Genomic DNA, 19079 nt, shown 5'->3' with positions numbered 1-19079 from the left:
TTGATCAATGCAAAGTTTTGGCGCCATTCGATGTTAATTTTTTGGACTAATATCATCCGAGAAAAATGGAGAAGATGGAACTTTCAATGTCATTTCAGTCAAGCAGATGTTCCTGATATCCTGAACATATTTCTGGCTATATTGACGGTCTAAACACAGCAAATTCTAGCAGACATCGGTCGCAGCGCCATGGTGAGTAGTGACCGCTTTACGCTTGTTAAGTTTATTTTGGATACCACTTACAGGTTAAAAAAGTGCAAATTTCAACTACCTTGTTGTCAATACATCTATTCAAATGTGTTTGCTCTTTACAAATGATTATATATAGATGTAACCGACCCGCAAGAATAAACCTGCCACGTAAGCTCGCATTTGAGCACATCAGCTTACAGTTGTACTTGAGCACTCGTTGCATGCTTTTGGACTTCACGGGAACAAACTGTAAAGGAAATGATTCCTTTCTTCATGTTGAAATATTTATGTATTTACCCTGCCACTCAACATTCCTGGAGATATGACAGAAAAATTAATGGAACGCTGAGTATTCTTGTGAAATTGAACAGAATTTGGAAAGGTAAAAAAATATCTGCTCTCATGGGCTGACCTTGACTTTGCGGATTTAAGCTTATATTTCGCTAATAACGAGTCTATAAAGGCTTACTTTCTGGATACAGTAGTCGGAGTTCAAATTCAGTTTGGTGCACATTTCTACAGATGCCTTTCCTTATTTATCTCCCCGTCAATTTAGTAAGTAACTATAAAAATTGGTCAATGGAGCCTGAAATATGCACGGAAATGCTCAAAACTTTGAGTGAAAAACTGTGCGCAAAATTTCCCTCAACCAAACGGTAAGAATTGCCTGTCTCGATGATGCTTTCTCGGGCATTCTTGAACTGGAAGCAAGCCCAGTAGAAGGTCAATCACTGCAGCAAAAATATAAGAAAGGGAGAAAAAGGAAAGGAGAAAAAAAATGAATAAAATAAAAACGAAAAGTTTACAGATGTAACCCACACTTTCTCTTTGATTTCTGCGTATGCCCTGGCCAAAATGTCGTAAAACGCGATGCTGGTGGAAAGAAAGGCATGCTGTCCTGTTCCAACTGCTATTTGAGTAGATTGCAGCTAATTTGGCTCATATCCAGCCTGAAAATGTCCAAAATGTCCAAAAAACGCTTTTTAGACAAAAAGCTCCGGGAGTTAATGGGTTAAAAAGTAGTTTAAATAGTGGAATTTAGGAAGCTAGCAAAATATATGCTAAAAATGCTAAAAAGCTGGGAAAAGTTTAGTGAGTGTTAGTGAAACTTTACATTAGTGACTGTACCAAGAGTGAACTGAAAATTGTTGACTTGCTTGAACCAAGAAAGTAATTCGAAGGAGTACTGCCATTCTGCAAAAGCTGTATTGGGCTCCACTGTTCCCATGTAAGTGGCTGTCTAAGAGGAAAACATCTTGTGTGGTTGGAATGAAGACGACAGTATTGGAATTTAAAATAAAAATAGATGTTTTGCTGTGTGTTAAAGCAGTTCTCCAGTGAAAAGGTAAATTAGCTGCAGGACTTGCTTCAGGGATAATGCTAACAGGCATTTCAGGTCCTACAGTGGTGCCACCAATTACATTGTTTAATACAGTAGATGATTGTAGAGCTTGTAAACACCAAATGTTTGAGGAATGTTTTGTGTCACTGAGTCATAGATGCTGTTACACACTAAAATCCCTTGCACAATTAGCTGGTACACCCATGTCTGGCTCAGTGGACTGTTGAGCAGAGGAATTTGAACATTTTCTGAAAAGAACCTTTTGCTAAACGAAAGTGCAATAAAAGTACAGGCATTGCTTCCTTTTTTCCCTAGAATTGTGGACTGTGAAATACTGCTTGGGAATGACCAGAAAGTGACATTGCCATGATGGTTTGGAGGGATGATAATGAGTGTTAGAACTCAAGAAGAGCTGTCAGAGGGAGACGAGGTATTTGTAGCGGAAGGTTGACTTCTGGATGAATGATTGGCCCGGGATGGAAGAAGGATAGTTTCATAAGTATCCAGGATGCTTTTAACCTTTTGAGACCATTCTGGTGAGGTGTAGAAAAGTTCAGCATCAGATATGTTCAAGCCTGTAAGTGGTGCATAATTGCTGTCATTATGGAGTTCATCATCATCATCATTTTCTCTTTCATTAGCATTTTTAGACAACAAAAGCCCATTGTTGAAGGTGTTTGCTAACTTTTGAACTTTTTTCTTCAGTGGTTCAGCACAGATTGGGCAGCAATGATTTGAAGGCAAGCAAGCTTGGTGAAAGCAGTGGAAGCAGGCCAGTCTAACAATGGTAACTGTTTCTCTTGTGCAAGTTGGAAAATCACAATAAATATCTGGGTGAGGTTGTTGGCCTGGCTCTACATCATCGAGATTATAACTTAGTGGAAAACACTTAGTGTCTACTGTGGTTTCAAACGTTGGGAGATGGTACAGTGGCTTCCCTTTTGGTCTTCCATTATTTGCAACTGGACGTCCAACCTGAGTCAAATAAATGAAATGTTGAAAAGTTAAATTGTGTGCATGTCAGTGGTACATGTACATTTATTATGAGGAAAACATGATGTTAGTAATTTTGTTCGTTTGTTTTTATTTTCCATTTTTTAAGTCAGAGATGTTATCAGTATTCATTAATATTATGTTTGTTTATTTTAATATTCATTCTATTGTTTGGTACATTTTATATCTATATCTGCATATCCTTATCCTACATATCTAAGAATCATGTAAAGAAGCCTAAACCACGCATTTTAATTAAACTGTCTTAACACACCTCAGGAATTTGACAATACTTTAGAAATGTGGAAAATGCTTGCTTGCAGCTTGTGTTTTTCAATTTTTCTTGCATCATCAAATTCTCGTATTGTTTTATTATGGTATAATAAATGGTTTAGACTTCTGTATTTATTAATTTTATGACTTTTTTTTATTTTCAGGATTGTTACCTGGTATGATTTGTGGCAGTTCTGTGAAATGCTCTTAAACAGATCAAGAAGAAATTCTGCACTTTTCCCTGCAATAAGCCACAAGTTGGATTCACTCTGCTGACCATGGTGGTACTGTGGAACAAAGGACTGGACAAAGGAACTTATTTGTACCGGTTTTATATTTGCATGTCACAAGAAACTCAGAAATACGTGCCACTCATTTTAAGGGGCGTTCTTATTGTAACCTCCCAGTAACCATACCTTTTGAGGAGGGCTGTAATCGAAATTAAATTAAATTAATTAGCCAAAATGGCTTTTTTTCAATGATATTCTTTGGTAGTGTGCATGAAGCCATTTGTTGATTAGAATTGCTTATTTATTTGCAGACTGACCTCATTTACTCTCTGCAACTGTTGTGATATGTAGTTGGCATGATCTTTAGCAAGGTCTGCTTTTAACTGCTGCGCGTTCCTAGGCGTGGTGCTGTATCCTAAAATCTGACCAGCAGATAGGCCTTGCAAGGACATGCCACAACTAGCTGTGTATAAGCCACTGTCCTTTTGCAATGCAGATGTTTTTTGTGACCTGTCATGTAGGTAAAAGTAATTTGCTTCTATTGTTACAACCCCTATGAACAATGAATGAAAAACAATTTTCTTACAGGTAGCTCACTTCATTTAAAGTTTGTTACCTAAAATAGGCCATTATGTGGAGTAGGGATGCCACTCTCTGCTCTTGCATCTCTCTCCTTCTGTTGGACAAGCTTTTTCTTCCACTTAAACAGTTAAGGATGTCCTCAAAGAGTCCAGGGCTATTTTTGTCTGTAAACTGTTTCATTGCCTCTGGATTGTAAATTTTCTGGTCTGGGGTGGTTATTTGATGTCTGTACAGGGCCTTTTGAAATGCTTCCAACCTCTTTTCAATTGTTGACTCTGTAATAGAAAAATCAACCATGACAAAAATTAAAATATTTTTGTGAGAAGTATAGAGTTTCTGTTATGATGCTAAATTTTAATTCAAGCAGATTCAAAACAGTAAAAACACCTTTTATCTATGCGAGCTGTTGTGTTGCCACATGAAGCTGTGTTTGCAAGGTGCAGCACTTTTGTGTCTCCTTTCTGAGCAACAAATCCATTTCCTCCGGTGACTTCTAGGAGGAATGCAACAAGCGGTTTGTTATTTCGAACTGATTTTACATAGCTGGCATCAAATATGATACAAAATTATGAGAAGTACCTGTTTTGGCATGGGTGAGGTGTGATGGGATGTCACATCAGTACTTTTTCTCTGAAATCATCGAAAGGAACTTATTTGTACCGGTTTTACATTTGCATGTCACAAGAAACTCGGAAATATGTGCCACTCATTTTAAAGGGCGTTCTTATTGTAACCTCCCAGTAACCATACCTTTCGAGGAGGGCTGTAATCTTGTTCATCTTTAAACAATTGGTCTGCATTTTTCCTACAACTGGAACACCATCGCACACCAGGACGGTAACCACTCGTAGTACGTCCGATGCGGTCAAACATTTCATAAAACCTCGCTGGTATGTTGGCTGAAATATCAGTTGAGTGCACAGGAAGTGGACATGCACAAAAACCATGTGCTTCGCGGTTTATTCTGGTCCAGTGTCGAGTACATGCCCAGCTGTTCGTAGTGCCACCGACATACCTTGCTATTGCAGCATTGAACCTCCGCATTTTCCCTTTGCATTCCTCGCCTTTTCTGGTTTTTCTATGGTACCAACAGGTCCGCTCACCGGAAGTTTCCGTGAACATCAAACTCATTAACATAATCTGCAACACGAGCCGCATTTTCGCGGCACGAACTCCGACTTCGCGGCAAAATTTCGATGAGTGTTCAAGGAGGGAAGTGTGGTGTTCAGGAGATATGTTTTAGAACTAATATCGACCGGTCTGAAAGGAAAGTTTCAAGCTTAACCTTTTTACTTACTCCTTAGCCCAAGCGAAAACTCAGCGCTCTTAAATTTTTCAAAAATGCCGCCATTTTACGTATACGTTGCTATGGTTTTATGTTGTCTTTCCCAGTTTCTCGGCGCGCGCGAATGAGCATGCGCAGTCGTTTTTCAGCTCTGTCGCGTGGCGCTTAAACCATGCCTTGCGTGATGCGCAGAAAGTATGCGCACTAACAAATGTAGGCACCGTCATTAACTGTATGGCCAGTTTTACACAACATAGTGTGACTGAAACCATTACTGAAGTCACAAATCAGGACTAAAGCAGTACTGTAAAACTATACTTACATCCTTTGCCATAGTCCATTGATGGGATAGACCTGTCAATGGCATACCTGTAATTCCAAGAAATCAAATTATTTCCTTTTGTTTTGAATGACATCAAAGAAAACAGCTTGATTACTGGTTATCATAATTATTGATTGATTGATGCCGTAAGTGATATTGTGTATTGTTATTAGTGTAAGTAAGTAGTATTGTACGTAATGCATTTTATTGTACTGTTGAAAAAAATAAAACGTCAATTAAAAAAAATTTTAAAAATTGATTGATTGATTGATTGATTGATCAATCGATGGAGTGATTGATTGATTGATTGATTTATCAATTGATTGATGGATTGATGGATCAATGGATCGATTGACTGATTGATGGATTGAATGATGGATTGAATGATCGATCAACTCAGATTGAGAGATATACACATTTATAACATAACTAAAGCAAAGCGCGCGCTCTGATTGTTTAATTTAGCGTCTATTATTTGCCCATGGGTGTACGCTGCTGACATGTGTGGTCATGTTTACAAAGCAAATCTTTTGACAGACATTGTTTCCAAAGTAATGGCCGACGTTCTTCTGCCAGAAATGCGAAACTGTCTTCACAGTTGTCTGAAGATGAAACTTTATCGAGTTACTGGTGTGCAGTCGGTTGTCATGAATGAACTTTCGCGCGCTTGTTTTCTCTTGTCATGTAAGACTACACGAACATTTTTTTGTGATGTAGCTCAATAAAAGGACTTCTGTTTTTCCAGTGTCTCAATGTTATGTTATAAAACAAATGGTAAACGCCATAGCGTGCACTATTGAATTATGGATGCACTTGGGAGGTTTGCTAAGCACTCAAGAAGCTAGAGTCGCACTCGGCTATAGCCTCCTGCGACTCTTACGCTTCTTTCGTGCTTAGCAAACTCCCGCGTGCATCCATAACTCAATAGTGCACGCTATAGCGTTTACCATTTGTTAAGTATAAACTATTTTTCCTGTACCTGTCTTCTTGCGTTTCCCTGTAGTCTTCACTTTGGTTCATTACCAACATGTCTGTTGAGGTGTTCAAAATGTCTGCAAAATACATTTTACAACAAGTTTAAAAATTTGGTCTGTTAACTGAAATATGTAGTTGAAAATTAAATTATGTATTTTACAGTCTGCTGTATCAACCTGACTTTAATTCACATAAAAACAAAGGAGAGAAACTTCATTGTTTTTGCCTGGCAGCATCAGCTAATAAAGCTGCTGTAAGAGTATATTGCTACTCCCCACTCCTCAACAGTCTGTCAGCAGGTACAGCCTACAATTTATACAAATACTGCAAAATCCTAGGTTAAAACCCTGGTCTTATATAACTTCATAAGGGGTTTTGGGTGGGCTTATATATAAAAAAAAAAATGTTTTGGAATGACAAGATAAAACGTATCTGAGAATGAATTAAAGTTAACATACCATTTCATTTAGAGCTATAACCCTATTATTACTCTATCACCCTACTGACCCTATTATTATCCTATTTCACTATTTAGCTTTAAATATTTGATGCTTGTAAAGAAACGCAAAAGGAACGCACTTATACATTAGATGGGCTTATATCTGAAGGGGGGGGGGGTATATCCGGAATAATATCTTTGTTAGCACATAGAAGGGCTTATATCCAGGGGGGGGTAATAACTGGGGGGGGGGGCTTTAACATGGGATTTTATGGTATACCAAGGTGGAGAGAGGCACTGTGAGAGTAGTCAAGTATATGTATCCTCCCCAGAAACACAATGCAATGACCCTTGCCATGCCAGGGCTTGAACCCTGACTGTTCAATCCACAGTCAAGCAAGCTAACCATCACCAAGGCCACCACACCACCCAACACTGAACTTTACTCCGACTTAGACTAGAATACCAGTACGTGCAGGTACAGTCATAATGACATTATATAATTCTAGATCTGAACTCAATAGTGGTCTTTAATCATCTGGGCTCAATATATTTATACTCTCAAACTCTTCTGGTATTTATATTGATACAAACGTGCACATGCTTATGTCGTATAGTGTGATCCTCCTGGTGAGGGTAGTTCTGAAAAGAACTGTTGTTGGTGACTGACGTTTCGACAACCTGAACGGAAGTCATCTTCAGAGTCAAGTGAATAGTTTTTGTCAGTCAATGATGTTATAAGTCTGGTCTGTTGAGCATGATTGGTCAGTTTAGCCATGTTGGTATTGGTTGAAAGACTCGTGTAAAGTTTGTCATCAGTCATTGCTGGGTTACATACATACATTTACATACATACATTTTATTTTTGTTTTCAAATTAAAATTACAATTATAACATGTCCGCAGATGGCTGAGCTAGTCTAGGCGGGTCATGTTTACACGAATTATTAATATACAACTAGGTACAACTAAATATAACTAAAGGCTACAAGAGAACTAAAGAAACGAAAATTGACAACAATGACTAAAGACAAGTAATAAACTAACGGTATTACAAATAATAATTAACGACAGTTACGACGAGAGACTACAGATACACTAAAAGAAATTATTGAATATTAATGAATACAAACTAAGAGGAAAATAAATTCAGCTTTACTTTTTGAATGATTTCTGAAAGATCAATATAACAGTCTTCTGGAGCTACAATTTCAAAAAGTATTTGTTTTATTTTCCTCTTAATGACATTTTTTGGAAGCTTTCTTCGGTGGGTTTTGATCCGTCTATTGTTAGTCAAATTGGTTGGTTTTTGGTCCGTCTATTGTTAGTCAAATTAAGTCGGTCTGTTGAAAGTCCGTTTGTCGGTTTCGTTTCCGTCATGGATAAGTCATTTGTAAGGTGCCGGTAGTTGTTGACATCTGTTAAGTGGCGTTTGTTCTAGGTTAGTGTACCAGCTTTCCAGAGTCAGTCGTTGAAAATAGTTTGTACTGTAGGTTAAGCACTGAGCAGAGTCCCAGTCAATGTTGTGGTTTGTCAGTTGATGATGTACAGCAATGTGATTGTTGGCATCACCATTTCTCGTGGCTCGTTTGTGTTCAGTCGGTCTCGTGTTAAGGTTTCTGCCAGTCTCACCAATGTAGGAAGCCTCACAGTCGGAGAATTTGATCTTGTAAACTGCTCCCTGTCTGTTGTTAGGTTCGTCCCTGTCTTTCACGTTGGTCAGCAAGTGTCGTAACGTAGTTGTAGGTTTGTGGGCTACACGGATGTTGTAGGGTTGTAGGATCCGTGAGATGGTCTCAGAAGTACCCTTAATGTAAGGTATAATCACTGTAGTAACAGGCGTCAGGTTCCTGTTCGTTGCGTCAGCTTCAGTAGGTCGGTAAATGTTTCGTCTAATAAAGTCAGCGTTGTAGTTGTTTTTGTGAAAAACACTTTCAAGGTATCCGTTTTCATCAAGTAAGCTGTACGGTGTGTCACAAACTAGTTGCCCTCGTCTCGTCAGTCCTTATAGTCGTGGCTTTGTGTGAAGTCGGGTTGTAGGATTATTCGTCAAGTTCTCTGTCGGTATGCGTCGGTTTTCTGTACACTGTCGTTCGCAGTTCGTTGTTGTCGCGGTTTACCAAACAGTCTAGAAATGGAAGTTTTCCATTTTCTTTGATCTCTTTAGTAAACTGGATGTCGGCGTTCTGTTTGTTTAGGTGGTCATGAAAATCGTCAGTTTCGTCTTTGTGAGCGGCGGTAAAGGTGTCGTCAACATAGCGTAACCAAAGCGGTATCAAAACCGACGCATACCGACAGACTACTTGACGAATAATCCTACAATCCGACTTCACACAAAGCCACGACTATAAAGACTTTGACGAGACGAGCGCAACTAGTTTGTGACACACCGGGCAGCTTACTTGACGAAAACAGATACCTTGAACGTGTTTTTCACAAAAACAACTACAATGCTGACTTTATTACACGAAACATTTACCGACCTACTGAAGCTGACGCAACAAACACAACGCCTGTTACTACAGTGACTATACCTTGCATTAAGGGTACTTCTGAGACCATCTTATGGATAACAGCCCTATAACATCCATGTAGCCCACAAACCTACAACTACGTTACAACACTTACTGACCAACATGAAAGACAGGGACGAACCTAACAACAGACAGGGAGCAGTTTACAAGGTCAAATGCTCTGACTGCCAGGCTTCCTACATTGGTGAGACTGGCAGAAACCTTAACACGAGACCGACTGAACACAAACGAGCCACGAGAAATGGTGATGCCAACAATCACATTGCTGTACATCATCAACTGACAAACCACAACATTGACTGGGACTCTGCTCAGTGCTTAACCTACAGTACAAACTATTTTCAACGACTGACTCTGGAAAGCTGGTACACTAACCTAGAACAAACGCCACTTAACAGATGTCAACAACTACCGGCACCTTACAAATGACTTATCCATGACGGAAACGAAACCGACAAACGGACTTTCAACAGACCGACTTAATTTGACTAACAATAGACGGACCAAAAACCAATCAATTTGACCAACAATAGACGGATCGAAACCCACCAATGACTGATGACAAACTTTACTCGAGTCTTTCAGCCAATACCATCATGGCTAAACTGACCAATCATGTTCAACGGACCAAACTTATAACATCATGGACTGACAAAAACTATTCACTTGACTCTGAAGATGACTTCCGCTCAGGTTGTCGAAACGTCAGTCACCAACAACAGTTCTTTTCAGAACTACCCTCATCCGGACGATCACACTATATGAACTACCGATGCTCCTGGGTTCAAACCATTTACTATGTGCACATACTTATTGTCAAATTTATCAGTAAATTAAATTAGCTGTAAGGAAGAGTTTCTGTTGTGCTGGTATGTCACTAATTTGTCAATAACTTACTAGAGAGGTGTTGCTGCTGCTTCTTTCTTTGCAACATCTGTCTTTGCCAGTTGGTCAGTGCATTATTTTCATTTATCTTCAAAGAGCAAAGAGAAAGTACAATTTTTTTATGAAGACAGGGAAAAGGATAATTTTTTTTCATCCATCTATTATTAATACACAACATTGTAAACGGTAAGCAATAAATTATGCATTTTTTAATTTAGTGAACAATACAACAAATTAAACATTTGCAATAATTATATAATACAATTAGTGAACAATAAAAGAAAAGCCAAGTGCATGCATTTTTAGTACACAAAGGAAGAACCAATAGCTGGAGAAACAAAAGACAGTGAGATCAGCTGATCTGAGAGCTTAACATCTGCCTGCTAGTAGTCCTATATGTGTACAAAGTTCAAGAAATTAATTATGCATCAGACTTTCTTGAATTAAGATTGCGCATGAGTTACAACTTTATAATGCATTCACACAGTATAGTTTGCAATACATTTAATTAATGACCTAAACTAAGACTAAAACTGGAACTGACTAATATTTAAATTTATACGTATTAGAAGCAATGTCATGTCCATCTTAATATCTTTTATTGATAATTTTAATTTGAATAACTCAATGGCATTTGCACTTACCCTTGTTTGCCAAACATGGCTGGAAAACTTCTTTTCCTTTTTCGTGTCTTTTGTTGTTGGCCTTACTTTGCCAGCACCAAACTATCAACAGAATCATAGCAAACTTTTCAAACTCTTCTTTACATACTCACAGCATACACATGTACACACACATGTATAGTACTACGTAGTAAGGAAAAACAATTATAGACTGCGAAAGGGTTGCTGAAGAACTAAGGATTGCTCAAGGTCAAAGCTTTGGTATATTTTTCTATTCTTTTCTTAATATATTTCTGTTTTCTTCAAGCCTTTGGTTTCAGGACTGGGCTCAGAGTAATAATAACCTAATAATTAATCACATCCTCAACACAGGTGGTCAAGCATCAGAAATTAAAGCATGCACTGTAAGCAGGAAAGCAACTCTTTGTCAACTCAATTTTTGTCACGACCCTTTCAATTTGTATTATGACATGGACAAATCAATCATTTTTTCTAGATTAATTTTCCTTTCTGGAAGTGACTTTCTTTGAATTTAGTTTTAAATTTGATCCATGTTTACTATATGAATTTGAATAATTTAAAAGTATGACTGTGTTTTTTCTCATTATAACCTACTGCACATAACATACAAAACTCTATAAATTGCAAAAATACTTTCTTTTTACAGATAAATACATGTAACAGAATGAGATGTTTTACAACAACCAGTCACAATTCCTACCTTGCAAGCAGAGAATGGAGGTAGATTCTGAAATTAAACAACGAAGTGAAAAGTATGCAATGTCAGTACGGAACTTGTTTAAATACTTGCAACAGCTTTTATTAAATTGCTATGGATTGTACTGGTCATCATTAATATATGATCTTTACCTAGAACTAACAACAATAAAACAATGTTTATCAACAACTTATCAAATAATGTAATTTCAAGGACAGTGTACCCAGGCAGCATAATGAACAAAATATTTCAATTTCATTTATGCTGACTGTTTGAATATGAATGATATTTTGAAACTTATAAATCAATATTTTCAACACAAATATTAGTGATTTAAGACATACATGACGTTTCAACGTCATCGGATGTCATTGTCAAATAATTGTGTAGCTTACTTTTTGCATAAAACATTTATAAAACAGCACGCTTAATGGAACTGATTAAATGATCATTGAGTAGACAATTGCATGTACCTCGATGTCTCCCCTTGTTATAGCTTCTTGCTGAAAGTCCTCCCATGAACCCAGGATTGTATGAGTCAACACTTGTCCATCTTCATCAAACAGTGGACCAGTTGAACCTACAGTTCAAAAAATTCAAAGTCTGAATACACATAATTTGGACCTACATGGTGAAATTACCTCAGATCAAAGGATAGATCTTCAGGAATCTTGCCAAGATCTCAGCAAGCTAAAGATCTTAGTTTACATCATGTCAAAAAGATAGTTACATGTACATGTACAGTGTGTGTATGCATATACCTTATCTAATTAGTAAGGATCTTTCAATATTTTTATTGTAGGTCTTTGAAGAAATCTCAATTTTCACCCACGTTCCAAGTGACCAGGACTTGAAGATCTAATGCTTGTGCCCAACAGAACTGGTACAGTGTACTAGTCTGTATTTTGTCAAATTTTAGTACGTCACATAAGAATCAATTTTGAAAATGCTGACTCACTGACAAGTGGAGTAGACACTACAGGAACATCAGGAGGAGCAGGTCGAGCAACCGTCACACTGTTGAAAGAAATAAAATGGTTAATTGGCAACCACTGAGAAATGTCACACTGTACGTATACATATACCGCCATTACTGATTACTGGTAAACACTATTATGTCACCCTTACAATAATTTAAAATTAAAATTTTACATCATCAAAAACACAACTGAGGCACCAATAACAAGAAACGGCTGTGAAAGTACAAATGTACTGACTGGCAAAAGTCGGTCCAATATTTCAAAGTCTCTCAAAGGATCACAACCTTGTGGTAGTTTGGGGGGGGGGGGGGGGTTCTCATAGACCCTCAGAACTGTGCAGGTGGGAGAGTAGTCTCCTAGTCATGCCACCCAAACGAGACAGGTTAAAGAGTAGAGGCCAAAGGAAGAGTGATCCACTGGTCCTCCAGGCTGGGGGTTGGGCACAGGGCCAACAACCCAGTGCCATAAAAAGGTCCTTGTTATGGAAATAGTGCTATCCTGCATCCCAGCAGGCATAAGGGCAGTGCATAAGTGGAGATGTTTACAAGTAAATGTTAAATACGTATTTGTTGCAAGTGGACTATACGACAATTAAAGTGACTTAATTAAAACATAGCCAGAGCAGCCATAGGGTAAATTCCACTAGATTTTTTGCCACTGAAAATGATCCTGGCCCTGAGAAGACCCAACCTTTGCTTCCCTCTTCAGGTAGAAAACCACCCTGTTCAGAAAAGCTTGCCGTAATCATTAGAAACATCAAGTTAATAGACAGCATTACAGTGAGTTCAAAGGAAACTTTATTGCCACCTTTAATTTGCTAGGGTTGAAATCATTCCTTGTCACTATTAAGTAATAAAAATAATGACACTGACATAGTGAGCGTGGGTGGCCTGTGATTTTAATTCTCTTATAACAATTAACCACATGTACAGTACATGTCTGAATTTTAGTACCTCTTTCCCAGTGGCTGGCTCTGTTCTGCAGATTTTTTAAGCCGCGTCTTGCGCACCATAACAGTTGTTGATGGTTTAGGGACAGGTGGTCTCTTGGGAGGATGTACCTAGTTATAAAAAAAATAACTTTTGTAACAAACAAGTAACACAATTGACATTTTGAGCTTCCAATTAATTAAAGAAATATTTTCATACTGTCTAGAAACATACAATGTATTAACCTGCAAATTCGGATGGATTTCCAGCTTTTGTTTTGGTGGGTGTGTTTCAACTAGGCTAGAAATACAATATATATAATTTGTATTTAAAATAAATGTTTAAATAATGTAAAGTACATGTAACATGTAATAAAAGATATAATTCATAAATTATTTTGAGGTTTTCTACTTATGGTGTACAAGTAAATACAACGTCATTTTAAAATCTTGTACACATGTTACATGTATGTTACAAATAGCCTTCACAGCATGTACACTCACTTTTTTGAGCTCATCCACATTGATTGCAAGAGAATCAATATCATCACCAGTGATAACTTTCCCAACTGACGGTCCTGTACACAATTCATCTGGGATGTGCACAGCAGAACCAACTGGCGAACTCATCTTATCAGGGGTACCACCATCCCTCTTTTTAGATTTTGCACTCTTATCTAGAACATACAATGTACAGGTGCACACAGACACATTAAAACACAAAACAACTGGCAAGGAAAAGCTACAAAAATTGCCAATGTGTATAGTAATGACACATATGTTCAAAGTTTTGTAGCAGGTGTAAAATGCAGACTGCAGACTGTAGACTTTTTATCCGAATTGTGTTACCATTTCCATCATTGAGAGCTAACCATAAACAGGCTAACTGTAGCATTAACTCAGGCTAACCTGAGTGATATCCAGGCTAAACAAAGTGCAAAGGTTCCCTACAATTAGCCTGAATAGCCCTGTTTATGGTTAGCACTCAATAACGCAAATAACACAATATACACAAACATGGAGTTGTACATGTATATCTGTAGTCTGCAATCTGCATTTTACAACCAGTCTACACATTTTAGCACCAGTCTGCAGTCCACAGTCCACATTTTATACTGACCAATTTAGAGAGGCATTTTGTCTTGTTATTGAAATATGCAGTAGATGTCGTTTCACAGGAATTTAGGTATTGACAGACAGAGGTAAATTCTTAACCAATAAGTGCACATGTTTCTTAGTCTGAGAGAAAAGGTAGGGGCCAAACTGATAGTTAATTTAGTAAGGTAAAGACCTGCTACCTTACATTATACTTCAATTGCTTCTGTAGCAAGGAAAAAGCTTGCTAGGAATAATGCTACTCCCCCTGGATGGGATATTGAGCCTCACAGGTTACTTGCCAGCATTCCTCAAAAAATTCAAGCACATAGGTACATGTACCCTGATTCCTGTGAATTCCTGGGTAGAAAGAAGCACTTTGCCTTATCTAAGATTTACACAGCACAGCGACCTTGATTGATCAGGAGTCCAACACCACACTTCACTCAAACATGTCTTGAAAAGCACGTGACTGGAAAACGTTTTGCTCTCCACTGATGCAGGTATCACTTTTGTTTTTTGTTTTTTGTTTGTTTGCTTTTTTTTTGTTTTTTGTTTAACTGGGGGCTAACTGAAAAGAATCCTGGCAAGCGTTAAATACCTGGCGTGCCCAATCGATGAAAACCAATAATCAATATAATCGATATCAATCAATATAATCGATATTAATTAATCGATTAATATCGGAAATTGATGAAAATCCATTATCAAGAAAATTGTGAGTATCGATTTCCATCGATTTCCATTGGTTTTCATTGATTGCCATCGATTTTATCGATTTTCATTGATATTATCGATTTTTCTTGTTTCATTTTAATTTCAGCGAAAAACATAATGGACAAGAGATTAGCTTTGTTCTCCAAGAAAAATATTTCACCTGCTGTTACAGTAAACCCACACTCATGGTACCCTTTCACAACACCCTCTATCAATATCACATCCAAACTCGACCGGACACACACGCTGCATATGCAGCAAGTCCCAGGAACAAGTCTGAAAATTGAATGTATCCTCTTTCAAGAGTTATGATTAAGATCGTTGACAACCGATGACAATCGATATAATCCATGGCAATTACAAGGACTAGGATTGTGAGCATTGATTTTCATCAATTAATTGAGGCAACCAATAATAATCGATTAATTATTATCGATTATATTGATTATATCGATTGCCTTCCGATGATCGATTTTCATCGATTGGGCACGCCGGGTTAAATATCACTACATGCAAAAACATGTCAATGTCAGCTGTTTTCTCATGGAAAACTGATCGTTGAGCGCCGATGGTTGTTCACATCAACAAGTCTGATAGCAGAGCTTACGTCTTACTCGAAATAAAGGATTGTTACTGAACATGAAGTGTTGGGTAAAACAAAATTACTTCCAAAAAGGACCGAATCTTAAGCTTACGGAGCCACTACTCATTATGCAATGCAGGACCATTATTGAATTGATCGAAGAAGTAAACTAAACTAATTTGGTTCGTTTCGAGCCTCGCAGCCGGTTAGTCTGGTAGATATGTCTAAACGTGACCCTAATTTTTGTAGTTTAGTCAAAATTCTATCATAGAGAAAAACAGAGATAGTATTTTTCAAGCTATAAGTTATCTGGATAATCGACCTTCCCGCGCCAACAATAAAAATTATTTGAAATTTACCTGTGGATCTTGGGCGATCCTTCTTTGATGGCTTGCTGGAAAGCTTGTTGCTCATGCTTTATGTTGCACTGGTAGAGCTACTTTCAAAGAAGAGACAGGAAAAGTGGACAAAAACAGACAAACTACGATGCTAAATTTTCGTAGCAACAGCCGCCATGTTGACAACAAATCGTGACTACGTTGCCTAAGTGGGAGGAGTAAGGTGAAATTTTGTCAACTTGGAACCGAGTCGAATTCCCGGGCTCCATATATGTCACGCAACGGAATGCGTGACGAACCATTTTTCACTCATTATTCCATCTTAGGGAAAATCCCAGGATATTGAAGACAGTGATTTCAAGCCCAGTAGAATATGATTTTAAGAAAATAATTCAGCAGCACAGCGAGTTCTGCATCATATGCCCCTATGACTTGTTTGAACGCAAACCCAATGGCGGAGAGTCAATCAAATAATAATTAATCAATCAGTCTATCTACTTACAGTGGAGCCTCTATTCAGGAGACACCCTCAACTTCGTCCCCAGCGTCTTCTCCAATTTTTTTTTTTTTTTTAAACATCGCCGAAGAAAGGCCCAACCTCGTTTCTAGGCTCTCTCTCCTCTGCCTCCCTTACCATAGGGAACGAGGTTGAGGAGGGTCCTGGGAACGCCCAAGGTTGGGGACACCCTCAGGACCAGTAGCAGTGTCCCCGAATAGTGAGGTCGGGTCGGGGGTGTGAATAATTAACCAACTAAAAAAAAAGTACCACTTCTATTTTGATTTGGAATTTACTGCAGTCATTATGGGAATCAGATAATATACGTGAATTTACACATGGTGCAATTCATTAACAGAGCGGAGGACAGCCATCATTACCATAAAAAATGTTTATATACGGGCAGAAGAGGTAGTTAAGAGTGGAAATTCAATGTGAATATGTTTTCAATGGTGACAGAAATACTTTAGTGAAATCATTCACCAGGTTATATCGTTTACTGATGAACAGTAGAAAAGAACATGCTTTGAAAGCTGTCATCACGTGTGATTAGCTCATTAATCTTATTCACCCTCTTTGGTGGTTAATCAGGTTAACTTGATTATTTCAGCTGAAATTCGGTTGTTAAAGTTGTTACAGATTCCCAGATAGCCAAGGCGATCAGAAGGCACATAAATACACTGGTAATGCATGAGATTTTCTCCTAGTTCAACATATGGAAACGAGGTTGCGTTATACCATCGGCCACGTACCGTTCAAGATTTTTTAACGGAAGGTGGCTAACCTTTCTCCAGGGCATATACCTCCGTGCCACTATTTGACATGATAATGAAACTGACAGTTACTCAATGTTTATACAGCCTCAAAAAGCCAGAAATAGTAAAAATCTAAGGCAGCTCTCTGAGAATCCTCGTTTTAGCACACGTCTAAATAGTTATTTACCCCGCGTCTACAAAGATCCCTAAATAGTTTTTACCAGCCGACAGCCTAGCAACGCTCTGCAGGCTCATTCGAACCCTTCCTTCGCGAATTAGCTTGTGAACGCCGCTTGTTTCGAAACTTCAATCACCAGCTGCAGAGTTACGAGAACAAACCTGTCCACACTTGTGACTGAAGTTCCAAATGATGCCATAACCTCACCCAAGAAAGAAACGAAAAGCAATCCAATGTATCGTATTTTCATGTTTTGGTTCGTGGAGAGGAGTCTCATGCTCTAAGAAAAACGTAACTCGCACGTGGAAACACCCATGTGCAGTTTGCTCCAAACCAATTCGTGCGAACTAGAGAGGAATGATGATAGCACACGTCTAAAATGACATCAAATGACATCACACCAAGTGCATTGGCAAGGCCAACAGTGTCTATACGGTAGCCTGTGAACAAGCTCTCTAGTCGAGGATGGGGCGAAGAGATCTGGAGAGCGGAAGCCGGAAAGAGGAGAGAAGAGAGAGGAAGGAAAAGAGAGTCAGTGGACGATCAGTGATGAGGGCGGGTACTACAATCACTAAACGAATCTTACAAGACCCATTACAGGGAAAGCCATATTTGCGCTGGGCTAATAAAACGGGTAAAAAGTAGTGTATGCTACAATCTTGGACAGAATAAAATGGAACAATTATCCCCCATCCCCTCCCCCCCGCCCAAAGCAATGATGAAGGCGCGAAGGAGCAAAAACGCGTCATTTTGGCATCATTGAAATGGGGGGAGGAGTGGTACAAATGTTCCATTTATTTTGTCCAAGATTGAAGGTTTTAGAACTTTTCTGTACGTTTGTATGATGAGCGTTGTTAAAATACCAGTCGCCATCTTTTTTTCCTACAAGGATTAGAGGCTGCACTAGAATCTAGTGTTCGCACAGCGAGTGCCTTGGGACGGCAGCATAAAACCTTCGTCCACAGGCTCCTCCGCCCCAACCCCCCTTGGCTACTTCACTCTGAGCCAGTTCCAGCCGCGGACAGACCCTTCCAGCCGGAGCCTGTACATATTCACTGGCTAAATCTAGAGGGAAGTTCCTCTGACAATGATTGATACTGTTCACAGATTCGTTCTTCAACGAACCCATGAAAGCCCTCACTTACCTGATCTATCTGGTAGATGCGAAAGATTTTTCCAGTAGTTTTAGCTGTAATTTGAATGCCAGAGGCTTACAGGCGCTCCTGCTTATGGACTCATTTGATATTAATGCTGTAATTTTAGATCTGTATTAGCTCGACGCTAGTTAATGTAATTTATTAAAATCTAGCTATCTAGGGCCTAAACTGTGGGCAAAGCTGAGTTAAGATCGACCTTAGAAAGTCAGAAAACCTTAACAAATTTAAGTCGGCTAACAATAATGAACCTGACGAAATTAATTAACCAAAATTGTAGAAATTGTCTTTTATAATTGCAATTTTAATCTTTTTTTTTTTTATTCGCTTCGTCTTTTTTTATGCTGTAATTAACCATGTCCCGTATGCTTTTAATGATTGGTATTATTTTATAATTACTATTAGTAGATATAGGTTTCCACAATTAGCTTACCGTCAACAGCAAGCTACAATTTTTTTGACA

At 38.4% G+C, this 19079-nt stretch overlaps 3 protein-coding genes across 3 annotated transcripts in view; all 3 read right to left on the bottom strand.

Moving 5' to 3' along the window:
• LOC145479529 (MYCBP-associated protein-like) overlaps positions 1-17000 on the bottom strand; it is a 35852-nt gene extending 18852 nt beyond the window's left edge. The window contains exons 1-10 of the mRNA XM_081457915.1: positions 16055-17000; positions 13805-13977; positions 13326-13432; positions 12351-12409; positions 11866-11972; positions 11396-11422; positions 10696-10776; positions 10064-10139; positions 6199-6271; positions 5220-5266 (exon numbers count right to left, since the gene is read on the bottom strand). Of these exons, the coding sequence (XP_081314041.1) occupies positions 5220-5266; positions 6199-6271; positions 10064-10139; positions 10696-10776; positions 11396-11422; positions 11866-11972; positions 12351-12409; positions 13326-13432; positions 13805-13977; positions 16055-16109 (805 nt within the window). The 5' untranslated portion in view covers positions 16110-17000. The remainder of the gene's footprint in view (positions 1-5219; positions 5267-6198; positions 6272-10063; positions 10140-10695; positions 10777-11395; positions 11423-11865; positions 11973-12350; positions 12410-13325; positions 13433-13804; positions 13978-16054) is intronic.
• LOC145480132 (uncharacterized) lies at positions 553-2554 on the bottom strand (the record flags this gene model as incomplete). Its single annotated transcript, XM_081458589.1, has 2 exons — positions 553-1935; positions 1987-2554. Coding segments are annotated over 2 exons (885 nt in total), but the record flags the coding sequence as incomplete, so codon positions are not given.
• LOC145479549 (uncharacterized) lies at positions 3318-3909 on the bottom strand. Its single transcript, XM_081457941.1, has 2 exons — positions 3647-3909; positions 3318-3540 (listed from the first exon to the last, which is right to left on the bottom strand). The coding sequence occupies exons 1-2, from the start codon at positions 3907-3909 to the stop codon at positions 3318-3320; spliced, it is 486 nt and encodes a 161-aa protein (XP_081314067.1).
• Positions 17001-19079: the final 2079 nt, after the last annotated feature.

The sequence above is a fragment of the Orbicella franksi genome, chromosome 2, assembly GCF_964199315.1.
Source record: "Orbicella franksi chromosome 2, jaOrbFran1.1, whole genome shotgun sequence".
NCBI classification, from domain to species: Eukaryota; Metazoa; Cnidaria; class Anthozoa; order Scleractinia; family Merulinidae; genus Orbicella; species Orbicella franksi.
The sequence above is the reverse complement of the archived record's forward strand: the minus strand, read 5'-3'. Positions and strand labels throughout refer to the sequence as shown.